This window comes from Pseudorca crassidens, chromosome 3, assembly GCF_039906515.1.
Source record: "Pseudorca crassidens isolate mPseCra1 chromosome 3, mPseCra1.hap1, whole genome shotgun sequence".
Lineage (NCBI taxonomy): Eukaryota > Metazoa > Chordata > Mammalia > Artiodactyla > Delphinidae > Pseudorca > Pseudorca crassidens.
Genome location: NC_090298.1, coordinates 171,817,727 through 171,836,134, shown reverse-complemented (window position 1 = coordinate 171,836,134; position 18,408 = coordinate 171,817,727). Strand labels below are relative to the sequence as shown.

Genomic DNA, 18,408 nt, shown 5'->3' with positions numbered 1-18,408 from the left:
CGGCCGCCTTGCATGGGCTGGGTCCCCGCGCCGCCCCGCCTGCTCCACGCGCGCGGCGGCCGCGGCGGGGGACGCGCCGCCCGGGCTCCGGCGGCCTTCGGAACCCCGGCCCGGAGCCTGCGGCCTGCGCCGCCTCGGCCGCCCGGAGCCCCGCGCGGCCCGCGGCCCGCGGCCGACGGCGTTCGGGCGGAGAGCGAGCGCGGGCTGCCGTTTGGGGAGGGGCGCCCGCCGGGCCCGCGCGGCCGCTCGGGGTCCCGGGCCGGTGTGCGGGCGCCCGGGCAGTGGGCGGCTCGGACGGGGCTTGTTCCTTGCGGCCGGCGGGCCCCGGGCTGCCCCGGCGCTGGCGGCAGCCGGCTGGGCCGGACGGAGGTGCCCCGCGCGCTCAGGACACGCACCTGCCGGCGTTTCGGGCTCCCCGGACGGCGAGGTCGGCGGGAGACGCCCCCGAGAGGCGCGCCCGGCCCCCGGCTAAGCTCGCCTGCCCAGCTCTGGGGGCCCCGGGGCCGGCCTGTGCGGGGCCCCCGGCGCGCGCCATGGGCCGCTGGTAATGGACGGCGCGGAGAAGACTCGACTCTGCCGCGGCCGTGTTCGTTCGAGGGTCTAAAGTCCCTGGAGAATGACCTAGCACTTCCCGGCCCCACCGGCCTCTCGAGGGCCCCCGTGGACGCGCCGGCCCGCCTCGAAGCTGCGAGGCCGGGCGGCCCCCAAACTTGGGACGCTGCGCACGCCCGGTTGCCCGGGCTCTGGACCAGGCGCGCCTCTTGAACTCACGTTCAGTACAATCGTTTCTTTTCCAAGAAGGGTTTTCCTTTTTTTTTTTTTTTTTCTTTTTTTGAGATTTTGTTGACTTTTATTTTTGAAGAAGGGAATTTGGGGGGGGGGGTGACAAACGGAAGAACCGTCCACCGCGAAGCTCAGAAAGGGGATAAGGGACCGCCGGCGGGAGTCGGAGGCCTGGGGTCTAGGATGGAGGTGGCGGACCCGCAGCAGCTGGGCATGTTTACAGAGGGCGAGCTGATGTCGGTGGGGATGGACACGTTCATCCACCGCATCGACTCCACCGAGGTCATCTACCAGCCCCGCCGCAAGCGGGCCAAGCTCATCGGCAAGTACCTGATGGGGGACCTGCTGGGGGAGGGGTCGTACGGCAAGGTGAAGGAGGTGCTGGACTCGGAGACGCTGTGCCGGAGAGCCGTCAAAATTCTCAAGAAGAAGAAGTTGCGGAGGATCCCCAACGGGGAGGCCAACGTAAAGAAGTAAGTGCGGGCTTCCTGGGTGGGGGCGCGGCCCGCTGGGCGGCCCCCTCCTTCCTCCTTTCCTCCCTTTCTTCTCCCTCCATTTCTCGCTTTCTTCCTTTCGTCCTCTCTTTCCTTAAGCACCCGAGCCGACCAGCCGGGGAAGGTCGTGGGCAACTCGCTAGGGTACTTTGGTGAAGTCAGACTAGCTTGTTGCGGTTGGGCGTCCTGTGCTCTCGGCCGATGCGGAACCCTCCTCGGAAGGGGGCGCCCCTCACCCCCTCTGCCCTCCCGGCTGTCCGGAGGGCTGAGGTGCCCGGCGGAAGCGGCCGGCGTTGGTTTGGCTGAGAGCAGTTGGGCTCGGAAAGGGGCCTGCCCGCCGCCGGCAGGTTTCCGCGCAGCGCGCGGCTCTTAGTAGGGCTGGGGACACGCGGTTTGTTTATCCTGTTGGAGGGGGACCGTGCGGTTGCCAAAAATAATTGTTTGCACCGGCTTATCAGTCAGCAGGGGGGAACTTCGCCCTTTCTCACTTTCCTGGGATGTGACACAGGACACTTTGGCGAGTCGCAGGCCCGGTGACTCCTGAGAAGGGGGTCAACTTGTGACCCCGCAAACTTTTTACACGTATTTTTTCAGGCACCCGTCTGCCCCTTGACATCCCAGAGATGGTGGGGTCTGTGTGCAGACCCCACCGCCGCCAGGACAGTGGGAGCCCTGCCTCCATCCCTCTTGCTGGTTTCAGGAGGGGCCACCCATCCTTATCGCTGCTGCCCTGCCCGAGCCGAGGGGTTTATCTCACGGGCCAGGCGGCAGCGGGACTGGCTGGTGACCTTGGCCGGTACTGGGAGTGCTGCTCCCAGATCCACTTTCATTCCGTCCTCCTGGCCCCCCTGCTCTCATGCAGTGTGACAGCGCGCTGCCCAGCTGTTTTTGCCTGCTCTGGGCTGCCTAGGGTGGTCAAGTCGGGGAGCAGGGTGCTGAGACCTGATTGGCTGTGGTCAGTGCCCCAGCTGTGGACCCCCGGCGAAGGTGGGGCCAGGCGCCCCAGGGCCAGTTGTTCAGTTCTCTGTGCCTGTCTCTTACCTGCAGGGTGGGGGTGGGGCAGGGGCCACCGGTGTCCTGGGGAGACAGGCCAGGGGACAGCGGGTGCCCTCCTGTGGGCCAAGCGAGGCCATGCCTCTCATCAGATCCCCACTCCCTGCTTCTAAGTCACATTTTCTCATTAAGGCAGAAGCGTGTGGGGGAGACGTGGCCCTCGGGATGCCAGTTGGCCGTTGCTTCGGGTTGGGCCCCCCCACTCTCCAGGGCTGGTCCTCGTCCTCCTGGCTCCTCTTAGGCCTCATCCCTGGATCTGTCCAGGGAATGCGGTGCTGTGCTCTTGCAGAATGGATGCACCCTTCCTCCGCCTGAGGTCAGCCTGGGTCCGTGGAGGTGTTCTGGTGCCGGTGCTTTACGCTGGGCTGCTTTGGCACCCCAGGCCCCAGCCTCTTGGGAGTAGCACCCCGAGGTAGGAGGGGTTCCCAGAGTCCGTCCCCAAGGGGCCAGGCTGCTTTCCAGCCCCAACTGATCTGTCTGGCTAGAGTCGCCCAAGCCCACCCTGCTGGCCATCCCTGGGGCTTCAGGGAGTGCACGCGTCCAGGGGCGTGGACTGGGAGCAGCAGAGCTGAGTGGGTCCCAGCACATCCGCAGACGCGATGGAGGTGTCGAGCGCCCACTTCTGCCAAAGCATGATGTACACGTGATAAAGGCCCTCCCCACATGCAAATGCACATGCTCAAGGTCAAGTTAGGGGACGTTCGTTCACCACCCAAAGCGTACCCTCGTGCTCTGCTGCCCCACTGGAGGGTCGCAGCCTGCTGGCTCCCAGTCCTCGTTTCCTGAGCGGTCAGCCACGGTCCCAGGAGCTGTGGAGACACAGTGTCCATCCGAAGAACCGGAGGGGAAACTGAGGCCCAGGAGGCAGAGTGGTTGGCGGTCCACAGCCGGCCTGGCAGTCAACACGAGGTGTCACAGCTGCAGGGCCTGGGCCGGTTCCTCCAGCTTAGCCCTAGAAGCGCAGGTCTTCACCTCTCTGAGGCCCCTTGGAGCGCAGCGCTGGCCCCGTGCGTTCACCTGCCGTCTGCAGCGTGTGGCGTGAGGACCTGCTGGGTATGCGGCTGCGGGTTAAAACCCACCGCGCCTCCTTCCTTGGGCGCTGTGAGGGGGCGCGCCCTGCTCGGAGGCACCCTGTCCCCTTGTTCTGAGTCCTGACAGAGTGCCCCGGGTTGGAGGCCGGAGGAGGTGAGGCCCTGGGCTCAAGCAAGGGCTGGGTGTCCACTCCCCGGCCCAGAGATCCAGGCTTCTGGGTCAGCCTTGCCGCCAGGCGGCTGCAGGGAAAAAAGGCTCCTTTGTCTTGGAGAGACTTAATGAACTCAACTCCAGACTCTTCTCTTGGAGTGAAGCATCCAGAATTTTCCAGAGAAGCCTCAGGAGTCCTCCAGCTCCAGTTGGGATGGGAAGCTTTTCCTTAAAGAATGCACTTTGTGTTAAAGGAGGTCCTCCCCGCTTGTGGCTCTTCCCAGGAGGGCTGCTGTGGGTCTGTGCTTGTCCCCCTCTTGCTCACAAAGACTAATTTGCTCTTATTGTAAAACACGAAAGTTCTGAAAACCACCGAGAAGTAAGACAGAAATTACTCATCGTTTTAATACTAATGCCTTTGCCACGCTCCCTTCGAGCCTTTGTTTAGCATGTTTTCGTCACCTATCCAAGCACTTTTTAATGAAAAATTAAACTCCCCTAAAGATCATTTTCAACAGTAAGTTGTACCTGCTTGCTTTCCCGGTTGGCAGCAGAAGCCGCGCTGGCGCCTCCCTGGCTGGGGGCAGCCGTGGGGTTTCGCACCCATACAGACGGTGGGCACACGCCCCTCTGACGCAACCCCCCGGGGAAGTTGGGTGGCAGATGGGCCCCGCTCACGGGATTCTCACCTGTCCCAAGATACTGTTCTTTGTGGGCTTTCATCAGCTGTTTAGAAGCGTACAGCGGCCAGGGCAGTCTGTGTGCCCCACGGCCCGTCTGTGTGAGGCAGGTCAGGGTCTGTACCCAGTGTGTGCGGGGTGCGGGCACTTAGCCGTGCGGGGCTGGCGCTGGGCGGCTCGCGGCCCTGCCAGCCTCCTTCATCAGCGTCCCTGCCCGTGTGGCTGGGTCCCAGCAGGCCGACGCCAGTCTCTAGGCTGGGCCTCCCTTGGCCAGGCCAGTAGCGACTGGCAGGTACTTAAACCTGGGGGGTGAGTGGTTGGGATTTTAGCATGTACAGCAGAGCCTGGACTTTGCTGGCCTTTGTTCCCGTCCTGAGTGGCCTCTGCCAGGTCCTGGCATCTGCTGGGCACCTGCCCCCCACCCCCCATTGGGAAGGATTCTGCCGTGAGGCCAGGCTGGCAGCGATAGGGCACGGCTGGTCCACTGAGGCGCCCCGCACTGAACGTCCTCGCGGCCTCCCTGTCTGGTCCTTCCCTGGCCAAGGGGTGTGACTGTGAGGTGCAGTGGGAGCTCAGGGGCCATTGGGATACACCCCAGGCTGTGGCGCAGGGGGTGGGGGGGGACACTGGCTCCTCACTCAGGAGTGTGTTGGGAATCACATCAAAGCTGCCCTTTATCCCATGTTGACCTCATGCTGCACGGCGATTCGTTCTTTTACACGGCGATTCGTTCTTTTAACGGCTTTAATGAGACATAATTTACGTGACGTAAAATTCAACTATTAGCAGGTAACTCAGTGTCGTTTAGTATTTTCAGAGAGTGTAACCATAACCTCTAATTCCAGGACATCCCTCCCATCCCCTCAACAGGAACCCCGCCCCCATCAGCATTCACTCCCCCAGCCCCTGACAGCCAGGAACCCACTCCCTGTCTCTATGGATCTGCCTGTTCTGGACGTTTCCCACCAGTGGAATCACACACCGTGGGTCCTTCTGTGTCTGGTTTCTCTCACTGAGCATCGTGTTCTCAGGGTCCATCCACGTGGTAGTGAGTGTCAGTGCTTCACCCCTTTTTCAGGTGATGTTCCCGGGTGTGGAGGGACGTGGTGTATCCACTCAACCGTCAGTGGACATTCGGGTTGTCCCCACTTGGTGCCCGTTAGGAATTGTGCTTCTGGGAAGCTGCGTGAGCGAGTGTTTGTGTTGAACTTCACTTTTAGTGAATTCCTCCTCATTTTAGTCTCTCTCCCGGATCCCCGATGGCCTCTTGCCATATGATTAGAAGCATCAGCAGAGAGGCCAAGGGGTGAGGGGGGTCTTGCTCAGTGTCCCTCGTCCAGAGCTGCCATCGTCCCCTCCCCTGCTCTCTGTGGACCCATGCCTGTCACCATCCCCGTCTGGAGGGAAAGAGGTGGGTGCATCCCCGGCGGCTGTGGGATGGGCGACCGTGGTGGCAGCTCCTTTCCATTCCTCTGTGAGCTCCAGGGGCTCTTCCGTTTCCCTCCTGGGTAGTCAGCGAGTCCATCCCCAGCAGTCCGCTCTGCTCAGGCGGCACTGTAGGCAGGTCCCTGTGACACCCACCCTGAGCAGCTGCGGCCGGGCCGGAAGGCTCAGCTTCCTGTCACTTTACTTCCTGCATCCTGGCTGAGCGCCTGGCTTTTCCTCTTTCTTTAAATACTGTTTTTCTATTTTTCCGGTCAGTGGTGTGCTTTGTAGGAGACGGAGAACTCAGAGAAGGTGTAGCAGCTCCTCCCTGGCCGGGTCTCTGCAGTGAATGTCTCGGGGGTCCTCCACACCCATTTTACCCGCTCGGAGCGCACGTCTCCATGCCGCCTGTGGGTGTGGTTCTCCTCTTTCGGAGGAGCTGGACACTGTAGCCACTTCTCTGGTATCCATACTGGAACTTACACATTTTTCTCCAGGAGGTTTCCATCACGGTTAACTGACCACATGAGCGCTTGACGCACCCACAGCGCGGGGACCTCCCTTCAGGGCTGGCTTTGTCGGCATCGGAGTAGGGGGTGAGCTGTTTAATTGTGGAGGGAGGGGTGCTGCCGTCCGCCTCCTCCCGCACAGAAGTTTGCCCCAAAGGCAGTGGGCGGATGGGGAGGTGCGGCCCGGAAGATGGTTCCAGGCCCAGGTATCTCACGGCACAGAAGGCAGAGCCATGGGGCTTGTCCTCGCTTTGGAAGGCCTGGGGTGAGCTCCCCGGGGCCCCTGGACTAGCCGCGGGCCCCCCTCCCGGAGCTGCCACGCGTGTTATTGGCAGCCTGTGTCTGAGTTCAGGCGGGTTCCCACACTTGGGTCGGCAGACGCTGCTTGAAGCCTGGCTGTAAGCGCTCCAGGTGGTGGCCACGTGTTGGCTCCAGGTACGAAGGGCCTTCTGGTGTCCACACGTGTGGTTTAGTTAGCCGCTGCAGCGCCTCTGGATGGAGACGAGAGGGAGAGTGCCCGGAGCCAGCTTCCCGGGGAGGCTGGCACAGGATCAGAGTCTGCGCTGGGCCCTCCCTCAGCCCCCCCGGAGCCAGCTTCCCAGGGAGGCTGGCACAGGGTCAGAGTCTGCGCTGGGCACCCCCCTCAGCCCCCCCCAGCTTGTAGCTCGCGACAGCTTGCTCCCCACGTGACACCCTTCCCTTCTGGGCCGCAGACCCCATGGCGGCTCTGGCCAGGTAGCTCAGCGGGTACTTGGCTGGCTGGGTGGACGGCAGGTGCCAAACACTGGTCTCTGAGGGGAGCCGGCTCTGCACCTGCCCCTGGAACCCCTGCCCCTGGGACCCCTGCGAGGAGGAGTTCTATACTCAGTCCTGGCAGGGACCCCAAAGGCCTGGTCACCACTGTCATGACAAAGGCTGCTGTGCCGTGTGGCCCGGGGCGGCCACCAGCCCTCGACTGTCAGAAAGGGAGGGGACTTGCCCGCGGGGGAGGGTCCTTGAGTCAGCAGAGCTGAGCTCTGGCCCCGGAGAGCTGGCAGCAAGCAAGGCTGGGAGTCAGAGCTGTGGGGTGGTCTGGGCGAGAGCGGGAAGGACGCCTGGGGGCACAGCGCCGCTCCCTGACAAGTGGTGGTGGACCCGGAGCGTCAGAGGTGCACCCAAGCCCCCACGGACAGGGCACCCACCTGACCGGGGCCTGACCCACAGGGGCCTGGTAAGGTCCGTCCGTTGCAAGACTGAGTGAGTGAGTGAGATCTGGGGGACCAGCACTGGGGCCCGAGGTGGGAAGGTTCAGGGAGCACTTGCCAGAGGTCAAGAGGGGCTCACAGGCCAGAAGGGGTGGTACAGGGTCTGCTCCCCACACCCCAGAACGTTCCTGGTCCTTTATAGCAGGACTCTCACCTGGGCCGTCTTGCCCCCAGGGATACCTGGCGATACCTGGGGACATCTGTGGTTGTCACGATGAGGGAGGGGGGCTCCTGGCATCAAAGGGGTGGAGGTCAGATGCTGCTCCACACCCCATAGAGCCCAGGACACGCCAACGTCACAGTGCTGAGGCGGAGCTACTGTGTGTCATTTATTTGGGGGAAAATTGAGTGTGATCCCTGTTCACACTGGACACCAGGATAAATCCCAAAGGTCAGGCGGTGTAAACCAGGTGACCCCAACGTCTGTGAGTCTCCTCCCCTCCCTCCCACTCAGGTGTGGATTGAAATGTGTGCAGCATCCCAGACCTCAGAGGTCAGGTGGTTAGGGATAAGCGCGGAATGATGGGGGGAATGAGGGCAGAGTTACTGCTGCGCCCCGCAACCCTCTGGTGAGGGTGGGAGTGGGGTGGGGGGCAGGCCAGGCAGGCAGTGAGCTCACGGGAAGCAGCTGTAAAGCTGTGTTTCCTCCAGCAAGTCGGTGGCCTCCTGTGCTATGGGTCTGGGGAGTGGGTGCTACACAGAAATGCTGTTTCCGGGGCACCCTCCCTTCAGAGGCTGCATGAGTGCCGGGCCAGGGAATCTGCATGGGAGGAGGACCTACGCTGGGGAGGGTGGGTGGTGTCGAAGGCACAGGATCCGTGCTGGTGTGCGAGGGTGGGGTGTGGTCAGGAACGGCTTCCTGGAATAGGCGACCTCTTCATGGAATGTGGACAGTGGGAGGCATGCGCCTCGGGTCTCATGACGTTGGGGACCCCTCACCTGCCCGGCTGGTCTTATGTTTCATGGTTGGGCTTCCCGGTGAGGACTTTAAAAAGTCTTTATTGACGTATTATTCACATACCATGCAATTCGGTGACATTTAGTATCTTCGTAGCAACTCTCATCTTTGTCTAGTTCCAGAACATTCCGTTACCCCAAAAGGAAGTCCTGTCCTCATCAGTCACCCCATCCCATCCCCAGTCCCTGACAACCAGGAACCTACTGTCTGTAGACTGGCCTGTTCTGGACGTTGCCCATCAATGGAATCACACACTGTGTGTCCTTCTGTGTCTGGCTTCTCTCACTGAGCATCGTGTTCTCAGGGTCCGTCCACGCTGTAGTGAGTGTCAGGGCTTCTCTCCTCTTCATGGCTGAGTGATGCTCGCATGTGTGGAGGGACACTGGAGTTGTATCCGCCCTTGGGCTCCCGTGGACAGTGCTGCCATGAGCACGTGTGACCGGGTCGCCGTGCTCTCGGTCCTCCCGGGCACGTGCCCTGATTGGAGGTGCTGGGTCAGTTGGTGACTGTTCAACCTTCTGCGGAGCTGCCCGGCCCCCCCCCCCGCCCCCAGCTCCTGCAGGGAGTCCTCGTGGAGCTGCCCTGACAGCGGCGGGGAGCGTGGGCTTCAGTTCCAGAGGGAGGAGTGGGTGGGGGGATGCGGAGACCTGGCTGGAGCCCCAACTCCCGCGTGCTCTCCTGCTGTCCCCGCGCGGCCTTCGCTGTGGTCTCTGTGCGTCTTCAGTTAAAATGCGGGTACGGGGCCTGGTCGTGTTGCTGGGCTCGGGGACATGCCCAGGACTAGCTGCCCCTGTGCGGAGCTGCTCACTCCGGTGCTGCCCTCTGCACGGTTCCTGGGGGCTGGCGGCACTGCCGGACCAGGGGGCTTGGCTGACGCCTCCGTCCTCTGTCTTCAGGGAAATCCAGCTGCTGAGGAGGTTACGGCACAAAAACGTCATCCAGCTGGTGGACGTGCTGTACAACGAGGAGAAGCAGAAGATATATCCTTTTGGGGCTCGGGGTGCCAGGTGTTCCCTGAGCGCTGCCGACCTTGGGGCTGGGGCCCCTCTCCAGTGAGTGCCCACGGGGGGCGCTGCAGGATGCAGGCTGGTTCTCTGCTTAGATCTCCTGTTCTCATGTGGAGCTGGGGCCCTGCTGTCAGCCTGGTCCCAGGAGCAAGACGCTTTCCTGGCTTCTGTTTGGGGGGCTGTGCGCCCTGGCCTGTGGCGGATGCATGGGGGAAGGGATGGGGAGTGTGTCACTGCGGCAGTGGTGTACTGGGAGTGTCCTCGGCCTTCGCCCTTTACTCCTGGGCTGCAGCTCCGAGAAGCAGGGTATAGGGGCCCCAGGGCCTGCTGAGGGGCCTGTGTCGCAGAGGGGCCTGTCACTGACTCGCTGGATGCAGGGTGATGGGGGTCCTCTCCATCCTAGTCGCAGGGCTGCCCCTCCACGGTGTAGATGCGGCTGGGGGGCTTCAGCCTGGCCCTGGGCTCCCCACCCCTGCTCCGCAGCCCCACCCCTGTGCTGCCCTCGTCTCTCCCTGGCCTCCCGCCCCTGCTCAGGCCTTCTCTCCACAGGGCCAGCACGCCCCTCCTCGCTCCTTTGGGGGCCAGGGCTGGGGCTTGAGCTCCTCCTTGGGGTGTGGAATGACCGGGGGGCTTCCTGCAGCACCTGTGATCCCTCTGGGGTCTCCAGCTCACTGCACTAGTGCAGCCTTCACCCCCTGGCATCTGTCTGTTCCCTGGGGATGGCCCATCTGGGGCAGAGGCTTGGCTGAGCGTGCCTTCCTTAGCACTGCCGCACGTATATGGTGATGGAGTACTGCGTGTGCGGCATGCAGGAGATGCTGGACAGCGTGCCCGAGAAGCGCTTCCCCGTGTGCCAGGCCCACGGGTGAGCGTGCGGACCCCACTGCTGCCCCCTCCGCCCCCGCCCGGTCACTCACGGGTCCAAGCTCCTCTCTGTGCACCTCCCTGCCCCACTGTGGCCGCCACCGAGGCTTTGGGGCCTCCTGTGCTTGGGAAGCTGCTGACAGCGGCCTGTACTGCCCCGGCTGGCTAGTTCTCCTGGGCAGTCAACCCCTAACACCCAATTGCTGTAGGACCAGCTAGCCTGTGGTGTGAGGGGTCAATGGGTTGGCCTGGGTCCCTGGCCCCAGCGGGGACGGGGGGGCAGCAGGGCTGTATCCAGGCCACAGAGGTTGGGATGATAGCAGGGCCCCTGGGCTGCCCAGGCTGGGGGGGCAGCTGGGGCAGGTGCCCGTGGTGGGAGCTACTGCAGCGGGGGCCCAGGAGTGGCTCAGCCCAGCCACTGGCCCTCTGGTTCCCTGATGGGCTGCCCGGCACCGACGGCCCCTGAGCCTCGGCCTCCCATCCTTGGTCCCGCTGGGTCGCTGCAGGCAGCTGTTCCAGGCAGCTGAGGTTCCCGACAGGTGGGGCCGCGCCTCTTGGTGCGGTGGGTCACAGAGGCTGTGCCTTGCAGGTACTTCTGCCAGCTGGTGGACGGCCTGGAGTACCTGCACAGCCAGGGCATCGTGCACAAGGACATCAAGCCCGGCAACCTGCTGCTCACCACGGGTGGCACGCTCAAGATCTCCGACCTGGGCGTGGCCGAGGTAGGTGCCCCCCACCCCCAAGCCAGACCCGGGGTGGGGTCCCGGCCCCGCCGAGGGCCGCTCCCTGAGGGCTGTCTGGTGCTGCTACAGGCCCTGCACCCGTTTGCCGAGGACGACACGTGCCGGACGAGCCAGGGTTCCCCCGCGTTCCAGCCGCCCGAGATCGCCAATGGCCTGGACACCTTCTCTGGCTTCAAGGTGGACATCTGGTCAGCTGGGGTCACACTGTAAGTGCCCCTGGGCCTGGGTCCCTCCACCCCAGGGGTCCTCCATCACCCCCCCGGCCCCAGGTACCCCGTCTGGGCTCCAGGCTTCCCTGACCTGCCCCTCCTGGCAGGTCCCCCAGCTGCTGCTGCCCCCTAGCGTCTGTGAAGGCCACAGAGCCGGGGTCAGGAGCCCCCATGGGTGGGGAGACAGGCACTGGGACCGGCCATCCTCCTGGCCCCTGCCCACCTTGGGCTTGTGCTGGTCTCCACCTGCGCTGCTTCCCACACCGGCCACAGTCGCTGTTGGGTGGGTGTTTCCATCCTGACTCCTGGGGCTGAGAATTCTCAGACACCATGAGTCGCCGGCGATGCTCGGCCCACCGCTGCGTACCCCCGACCCAGACGCCGCCACGTGGTCGTCTGTTCCTCCATGAGCTCAGGCGGCACTGGGTGGGCCTGTGTTCTCTGGAAGCCTCTCCTGCCCGAGGCGAGTTCACGCTGCAGCCCCCTGTGCGCGCAGCCAGTGGCGTGGGTGTCCCGTTTCATGTTACTGAGAGCTGACTCATATATCGTTGACCCACCATGTCAGAGCGTGCCATCCGGTGGCTTTCCATATCTTCCTAGTGAGCCGCCACCACCATGTGTTCCAGAACATTCTCCTCACCAAGTCCAAGTCCCCACAGGTGGGGGTGGTTAAGGTTCGGGACCAGACTGGCTCCAGGCTGGGGCGCGAGGCAGGCCCTCCTGACTGGTCTGTCCTTCCTGGGGCCACAGCTACAACATCACGACAGGCCTGTACCCGTTCGAGGGGGACAATATCTACAAACTGTTTGAGAACATCGGGAAGGGGGACTACACCATCCCGGGGGATTGCGGCCCCCCACTCTCAGACCTGCTCAAAGGTGAGGCCCTCGCGGCAGGAGGCTGGGCTGTAGGGGTGGGTGGGGTGGGTGGGCTGGCGGCGGGTACTGGGGCCCCCGTGGGTTTCCCGTGGGCCGACCCTTCTCTGTGCAGTTCCCCGACATGGGGCGGGGCGGGGTGGTGCAGAGCCTAGTCGGGTGTGGAGAGCAGTGGGCGCAGGGGCGCCTGCGAGGGGCCGCTGGCTCCTCTGGGCTCCACTGCCTGCCCTGGGCCTTCGTTCCACCCTGTTCTGATCCCCCATCCCTACAGTGAAGTAGCAGCGGGGACCCCAGTCCGCCTGCTGAGTGGGGGTCTCCTGCGGGGGGGGGCGGGGGGGGGGGCCTCTTCCTGCTGCAGTTCCCGGCCTGTACAGCAGGTGGCGCTGTCTGTGTATGGCAGGGGCCTGTCTGGGCGTGGATGGGTGAGAGCCACACCAGCATCCTGGGGCTTGCCTGAAGTTAGTTTTGATGACGCAGCACATGCAGGGTATCGCCCTGTGTGACCGGCACCGTCCTAGGTTCCCTGCCCACAGTCCCGGGCTCTGTGTAACTGACCTGACCCTCGGCTTGTGCTGGACGCTGGGTCAGTGCCCGGCCTTCGTGTGAGGCACAGCCAAGAGGATCTTCACAGCCCTGCGTGGCGCCTGAGCTTTCTGATGACTGAGTCTCGCCGGTTCTTTGGCTTGTTAGTGAAGGTGAAATGAAGCTGGGCAGCCGCGTTCCCAGTGCTCTGCGGCCCCACCCCCCCGCCCCCCGCAGTCCAGGCCTGCATTGCCAGCTGCCCCAGGGCCCTCAGAGGGGTGGGCGTACCGCCTGCCTGGGGTCTTCTTGGAATGTGGGAGGAGCCAGCAAGCGGGAGGCGGTGGCCCGGCTGGCTCAGTCCCAGCCCTCCCCACCTGAGCGCTCCTTAGCAGCTCGTGGGCCCCGTCCTTGGGGGTGCCCGGAGCGTGCCCCCTGGCCTCCCCCAGCTCCACTGAGGGCCGAGGGCTGTTGCAGGCGGTGAGCTGTTGTTTCGGACTCTCCTTCCCTCGCCAGGGGCTGGTGGGTTGGAGTTTCCTCTGTACGGAGCTTTCTTTGCTCCAGTGACACAGATGATGATCTGTTGCCACCCTCGCTCTCATAAACGCTCAAAACAGCCCCAGGAGGGGCCGACGAGATGGCAGAGGGCACCCGTGTCCCTGTCCCCAGGTCCAGGCAGGGTGTCCCATTCTCGCTTCCTCCGCCCAGGCCTGCCTCAGGGCCTTTGCACTGCACTCCGCATGCAGGCTCCTCCCGGCCACTGGGCTGTTGAGCCGCCTCCCCCGTGAGTGTCTGGAACACCGCGCTGGCCCTGCCCTCCTGCAGCGAGCCCGCGACCCTGACCTTTCCTCCTCTCTCACATCACTCAGACACTCAGCTCTCTGAGCCCCAGCTTCTGAAATGGCCTCTCGTTTCCTGAGAACAAAGGCACCTCCAAGAGGTGGTGTGCAGAGCCCTGCCGCCCCCATCCCCCTCTCTGCGTCACGCTCGGTCCTCCCGTGGGGAAGGGGGTGGGTACTTGAGCATGGTGGGGGCTGGGGACCTTGGGCCCTAGGCCCCCTGCAGCCCTGCGGGGGGGGTGCCGCCCTTTGCTGCTTCGGGCCAGCCCAGCACAGCCTGCAGGTCAGCCTTGCCCCTTCTGAGTGTCCGGGTGCCAGGCAAAAGGCCCTCACACCAGTGTCTACATACGGTGTGTTGCCCTCGAGGCCTCCGGTTCTCCTGCCGCTGCCTCGGGGGGCTTTGGTGTCCTAGCTAGAATGGCCAGTCACAGGCTTTGCTGGCCAAAGCCGGTGGGCACCAGCAGGGGCGAGCCATGTGCTTTGTCTCCTTAGGGCGTGTGAACAGGTTCAGGGTCACTGGGGTGGGCTGTCCATCCTGCGTCCCAGCCTTTTTTGGTCTTGGTCCTCCCAACCTGGCTTTGTAGTGTCTGCCGGGCAGCCCCTCGTGTCAAGACAGAGAGACGGCCCCAGCTGTGTCCTCCGTTCAGCTGGGGGCTTAGCATCTGCCCCCGTGCTGGGCACCCAGCTGTAGAGGCCAGGCCTGCGGGGGAGGGGGCTCCGCTCACTCACGCCACCCCCTCCCCTGTACGGGCACCCACGGGCGTCCCCACCTCTCCCAGGCAGGGGAGGGCCCTCTGCCCGTGCTGGCCCCTGCACCCACCGCTGGTCTCCCCGGCAGGGATGCTGGAATACGAGCCGGCCAAGCGGTTTTCCATACAGCAGATCCGGCAGCACAGGTGAGTCCCCGCAGGGCTCCCCACTTGGGGGCCCATGTGGTGAGAGCAAGTGGGAGCAGGGGAGGGGGAGGTCAGGACTGCGGGGGTCTTGCTGGCTCAGTCTCTCCCGTTGGGCCCCTTCTCCCTCTCCCACCCCGCGTGGTTCTCAGCGGGAATTGGGGGTGGGCCCACGTGGTGAGCCAGGCAAGCCTCCGGCTGCCGTGACCCGCTGGCTTCCGCAGCTGGTTCCGGAAGAAGCACCCGCCGGCCGAGGAGCCGGTGCCCATCCCGCCGAGCGCGGACTGCAAGGACCGGTGGCGCGGCATGACAGTGGTGCCCTACCTGGAGGACCTGCACGGCTGTGCCGACGCTGCGGATGACGAGCTCTTCGACATTGAGGACGACATCATCTACACTCAGGACTTCACGGTGCCCGGTGAGTCCCCGGGGGTCACGGGAGAAGTGGGGAGGCCCCGCCCCCGGCCCGAGGGTCCAGTGGCCCTCCCCGCAGTGGCCACCCTTCTGACGAGTGGCCTTCTTCCCCAGGTGGCGAGGAGGCGTCTGAGGCAGGGCTTAGAGAGAGAGACCCGCAGGAGAGCCAGTGCTCAGACCTTTCTGGAGAGGAAGCTGAGGCCAGGGCCGCCGAGGAGCTCCGGGCAGAGCTCGGGCCCTAGTGTAGCGCTGCCCCACCCGCCTCCCCGCGGTGCTGTGCTATCCCAGGGCTGGTTCCGCAGGCTCCTGCATAAAGGTCTGCCCCGCTGAGCGTGTGCGGGTCATGCTTGTTTCTTTCCGGCTCGCCGCCTAGGGCTTAGGCATTTACTGTAGAAAGAGCCCGTGTGCAGGGTGGCCAGTGGGGCCTCCAGGGAGCAGCCCCAGGGTGGGTCCGCGTGTCCCACTCTCCTGGGGGCACACTCAGGCCTCTGGTGCATCTGGCTGCAGCTGTTCCCCATGGGGTCCTGGGGTCAGGTGGGATGCCCCGCCCTGGGAACCCTGGCCACGGTCCAGTCCTGAGGCCTCCTGGATCCTCCGTCCTTTCCACAGGATAGAAGCAAGGTGTCCTGTCTCTCAGAGGCACTAGGGCCCCGGGACAGGTGCCTGGGCGTGAGCCTTGCTGGTCAGCCGGCTGTAGAGGCACTGACCACACACCGTCTCTTCAGGCCTGTTCCAGAGGCTTGGGGCTGCTTTGCCTGGGTGGGGGAGGGCTTGTTCAAGAGCGGCTCTCTGGGCCGGAGCCAGATCCCTGGCCTGGGAACGTCCTCCACATGAGACGTGGGGACGGACGGTCCTGTGCTGAGGTTGGGCAGCCGCTTCTCGCTGACCTGCCCGTGGGCCGGCAGAGGGCCGTGTTGGGGCTTCTCCCGTTCTGGTCCTGTCGTGTGGTCATGGTCAGAGGCTGGCTCTCAGCTGCTCCCCTGGGTCCCTGGTCCTGCCGTCCACCCTGAGGGCTGGTGCTGGGCCTTGGGCCGGGTGTTCGTTGGTCGGGGCCAGTGGCCCCAGTGCCTTGAGGGCATGTGGGGCAGATCCCGTGCCCTCCAGCCACCCTCCGACCGTGGTCACTGTGCCAGAGGCTGGGCCCCAGGTGATCTGCGCAGTTTCGGTGCTCAGCGCCCCTGCAGCCCCCCTCCCCCTTCAGAGCAGGCAGCTGACACTGCCCCACGCTCTGGGTTCTGACCTGAGACGCTTCCCGGTCACGGGCCGGTGCCTCCCGGCTAGGTTCAGAGGCTGAGTCAGGCATAGGACGCCATTGGTGGAGACGGGGCTCCGTGTGCGGAGGAGATGGGCTTGAGGCAGCTGCAGGCAGTTTCCTGCCGACATCCATGGGAGGGGGGGTGCACCGTGGGCAGCACGGGCTTCCCGCACCCTTCCCTCCCCCCACGCCTCAGCGGGGACAGAGTGGGGCGGGCGGCCCCGGGCCAGTGGCCCTGGGACCCGGTGAGCACTGGCAGCCCACACGGTTGGGGCCGGGGCATGGCAGGCACCTGTGACGGCCTCTCCGTTTGTGCCGGCGTGGAGAGCCGGGGCGGGCTCTTGTGGGAGAGACGGCGAGTCCGGACACCCGGCCCGAGCCCAGCCCCTCCGAGTCCCACGGGGCCCAGCGAGGTCTGGCCATCGCACAGGTGAGAGAGCCAAGCAAGGCTCGGGCCCCAGGTCCCTGATGTCCACCGTGTTCCCACCCACCTGAGTGCAGGGCTCCACTCACACCTGAACAGGCAGGTGAGCGTAGGCTGGGCCCCGCCCCAGCCGGCTCGAAGGCCAGCCCCGCTGCTCCCCATTGGCAGGACCTGGTGGGACAGGTGGTGGAGGTGCCCTGGGCCCGGGCAGGCGGGGCGCTGGGGGCGTGTTGGTCGGGAACCCCCAGTCAGCACAAGTTTGCCTTCTCCTTCCTAGGACAGGTCCCAGAGGAGGAGGCTGGGCGGAGCGCACAGAGCCGGGGCCCGCCCAAAGCCGTGTGTGTGAATGGCACCGAGTCAGCCCAGTTGAGCGCCAGGTCGAGGGCGGAGCGCCGGGCCAGTGCCGCCTCCAACCCCGCCCGCAAGGCCTGCTCGGCCAGCAGCAAGATTCGCCGGCTGTCAGCCTGCAAGCAGCAGTGAGGGTGGCCGCCTGCAGGTGGGAAGTGGCGGGGACCGGAGGAATGGGTTGGGGGTGTGCCGTGGGCACTGCCCTGCTTGGCTGGTGTCACTGTCCTGCTTGGCTGGTGTCACTGTCACGGCCTGTGCCTGTCGCCCCCGGGGTCTGGGTTGGAGGTCACTTTCATCAGGGCGTTGGCCACACACTGGGGTCGGGGGGCGGCGTGTGCAGGATCAGGGCCCCTAAGCCGGCAGCCTGTCTTGCAGACCTGCGGGGCTCACCCCCACCCCGCCAGGCTGCTTCTGCAACAGGGCGATGCTGGCGTCAGACCAGGCTGGGGGTTGGGGGGTGAGCAGGTCAGGAGGGGCTGGGCTCTGACTGAGGCCGTCATCTCCCCTCCCTGCTTCCTCTTCCCAGCCCTGACCGCCAAGTCCACAAAGGGTGATTGGGCCCCAGAGGCACTGGAGACCCCATCGCCTGCTCAGGATGTGAGCAGTGGGGTAGGGGTCTGAGGCTACAGCCCCTGTCCAGCCATGCCCCCTCTCCCAGGGAGCTGCCCCTGAAACACCTCCCAAGGAATTTGTATGCCAGCAGCAGAACCAGCCAGGTGGGGTAGGAACTCTTTGGAGGGAGGCCCGGTTCCGTGGCAGAAAGGCCGTGCTTAATCCCACCAGGTGGCCAGAGATGCCCGGGGTGGCTCTTGAGGCAGCGCAGCCCTCCCTAGCCTCCTGAGGCGTCTGACAGCACTGAGGCATGACCAGGCCTCAGTTTCCCCACCCTCTGGGCGGCCCCAGGGGGGCCTGCTTCCTGGGATGCAGGGCCTTTCGTTGACCCAAAAGTGACCCACCTTCTGTTCTGGTCTCAGCCTGTCTCCAGGAGCCCCGGCCAGGTCCTGCTCAGTGTTCGCGCCGACTGTTGGCCTGCCGCCCACTGCCCAGGAAGGCGGCCGCTGCACCCTTCGTGCTGACTGCCCCTCCGGAAGCCGGAGGGTCCTGGAGGGCTGTGGTTGGGGGACAGCAGGGACTGGGGTCCGCCCTCCCCTGGTGGCCGGTGGACACGACCTCCTGCTGACTGCAATCCTGTGCTGAGCCCCTTCCCCCCGCCGGGGGAGGAGGGAGTGGGCCCGGCGCGGCCCCACGCCAGCCCTCGCCATGCACTTTACGTTGAGACTACTGGTTCTCGCCCGCCCTGACCCCTCTTTTTACTCTGCCGCTCGTTAGCGCCTCCCACACCTGGTGATGTGTTCCCACCAACCACAGCCTCAGCGGGACGGGCAGGACAAGTGGGCCTGTCAACCGAGATGCATGCCCAGTGCCCAGGGGAGCCCGGCGGCTGCCTTGTTTTCATTGTTTGGTTGGTTCTTTTTTCTTCTCCTTTTTTAAGAAAAAATAAAACAGGTGGATTTGAGCTGTGGTTGTGAGGGATGTTTGGGAACTGTGGGTGGCAGGACGTGCTGTCAGGTGGGGGGGTGTGAGTCTGAGCCTGAGCCTGGGGCCCTTTGTGGACCCCACAGTGGACGGGCTGGCCCGGGTCTGCAGGTCTTGCTGGTGGTGCCGGGTGGAAACGTGGGCCTCCCACGCG

General features: G+C 64.7%; 1 protein-coding gene across 10 annotated transcripts; it reads left to right on the top strand.

Annotated features, from left to right (window-relative positions):
- Positions 1-915: 915 nt before the first annotated feature.
- Positions 916-18,234, top strand: STK11 (serine/threonine kinase 11). Of its 10 annotated transcripts, XM_067734506.1 has the most exons (11): positions 916-1,256; positions 9,225-9,308; positions 10,111-10,200; positions 10,789-10,921; positions 11,012-11,148; positions 11,902-12,029; positions 14,223-14,280; positions 14,502-14,695; positions 16,273-16,376; positions 16,653-16,866; positions 17,693-17,830. In XM_067734506.1, exons 1-10 carry the CDS (start codon positions 967-969, stop codon positions 16,848-16,850), a joined length of 1,416 nt encoding a protein of 471 aa, XP_067590607.1. In that variant the 5' UTR covers positions 916-966; the 3' UTR covers positions 16,851-16,866; positions 17,693-17,830. The 10 variants fall into 10 exon arrangements, 7 of the variants coding, with proteins under 7 accessions (XP_067590607.1, XP_067590606.1, XP_067590610.1 ...); XM_067734505.1 differs by lacking the exon at positions 16,273-16,376 and having other exon boundaries at positions 17,693-18,234; XM_067734509.1 differs by lacking the exon at positions 16,273-16,376 and having other exon boundaries at positions 16,648-16,866.
- Positions 18,235-18,408: the final 174 nt, after the last annotated feature.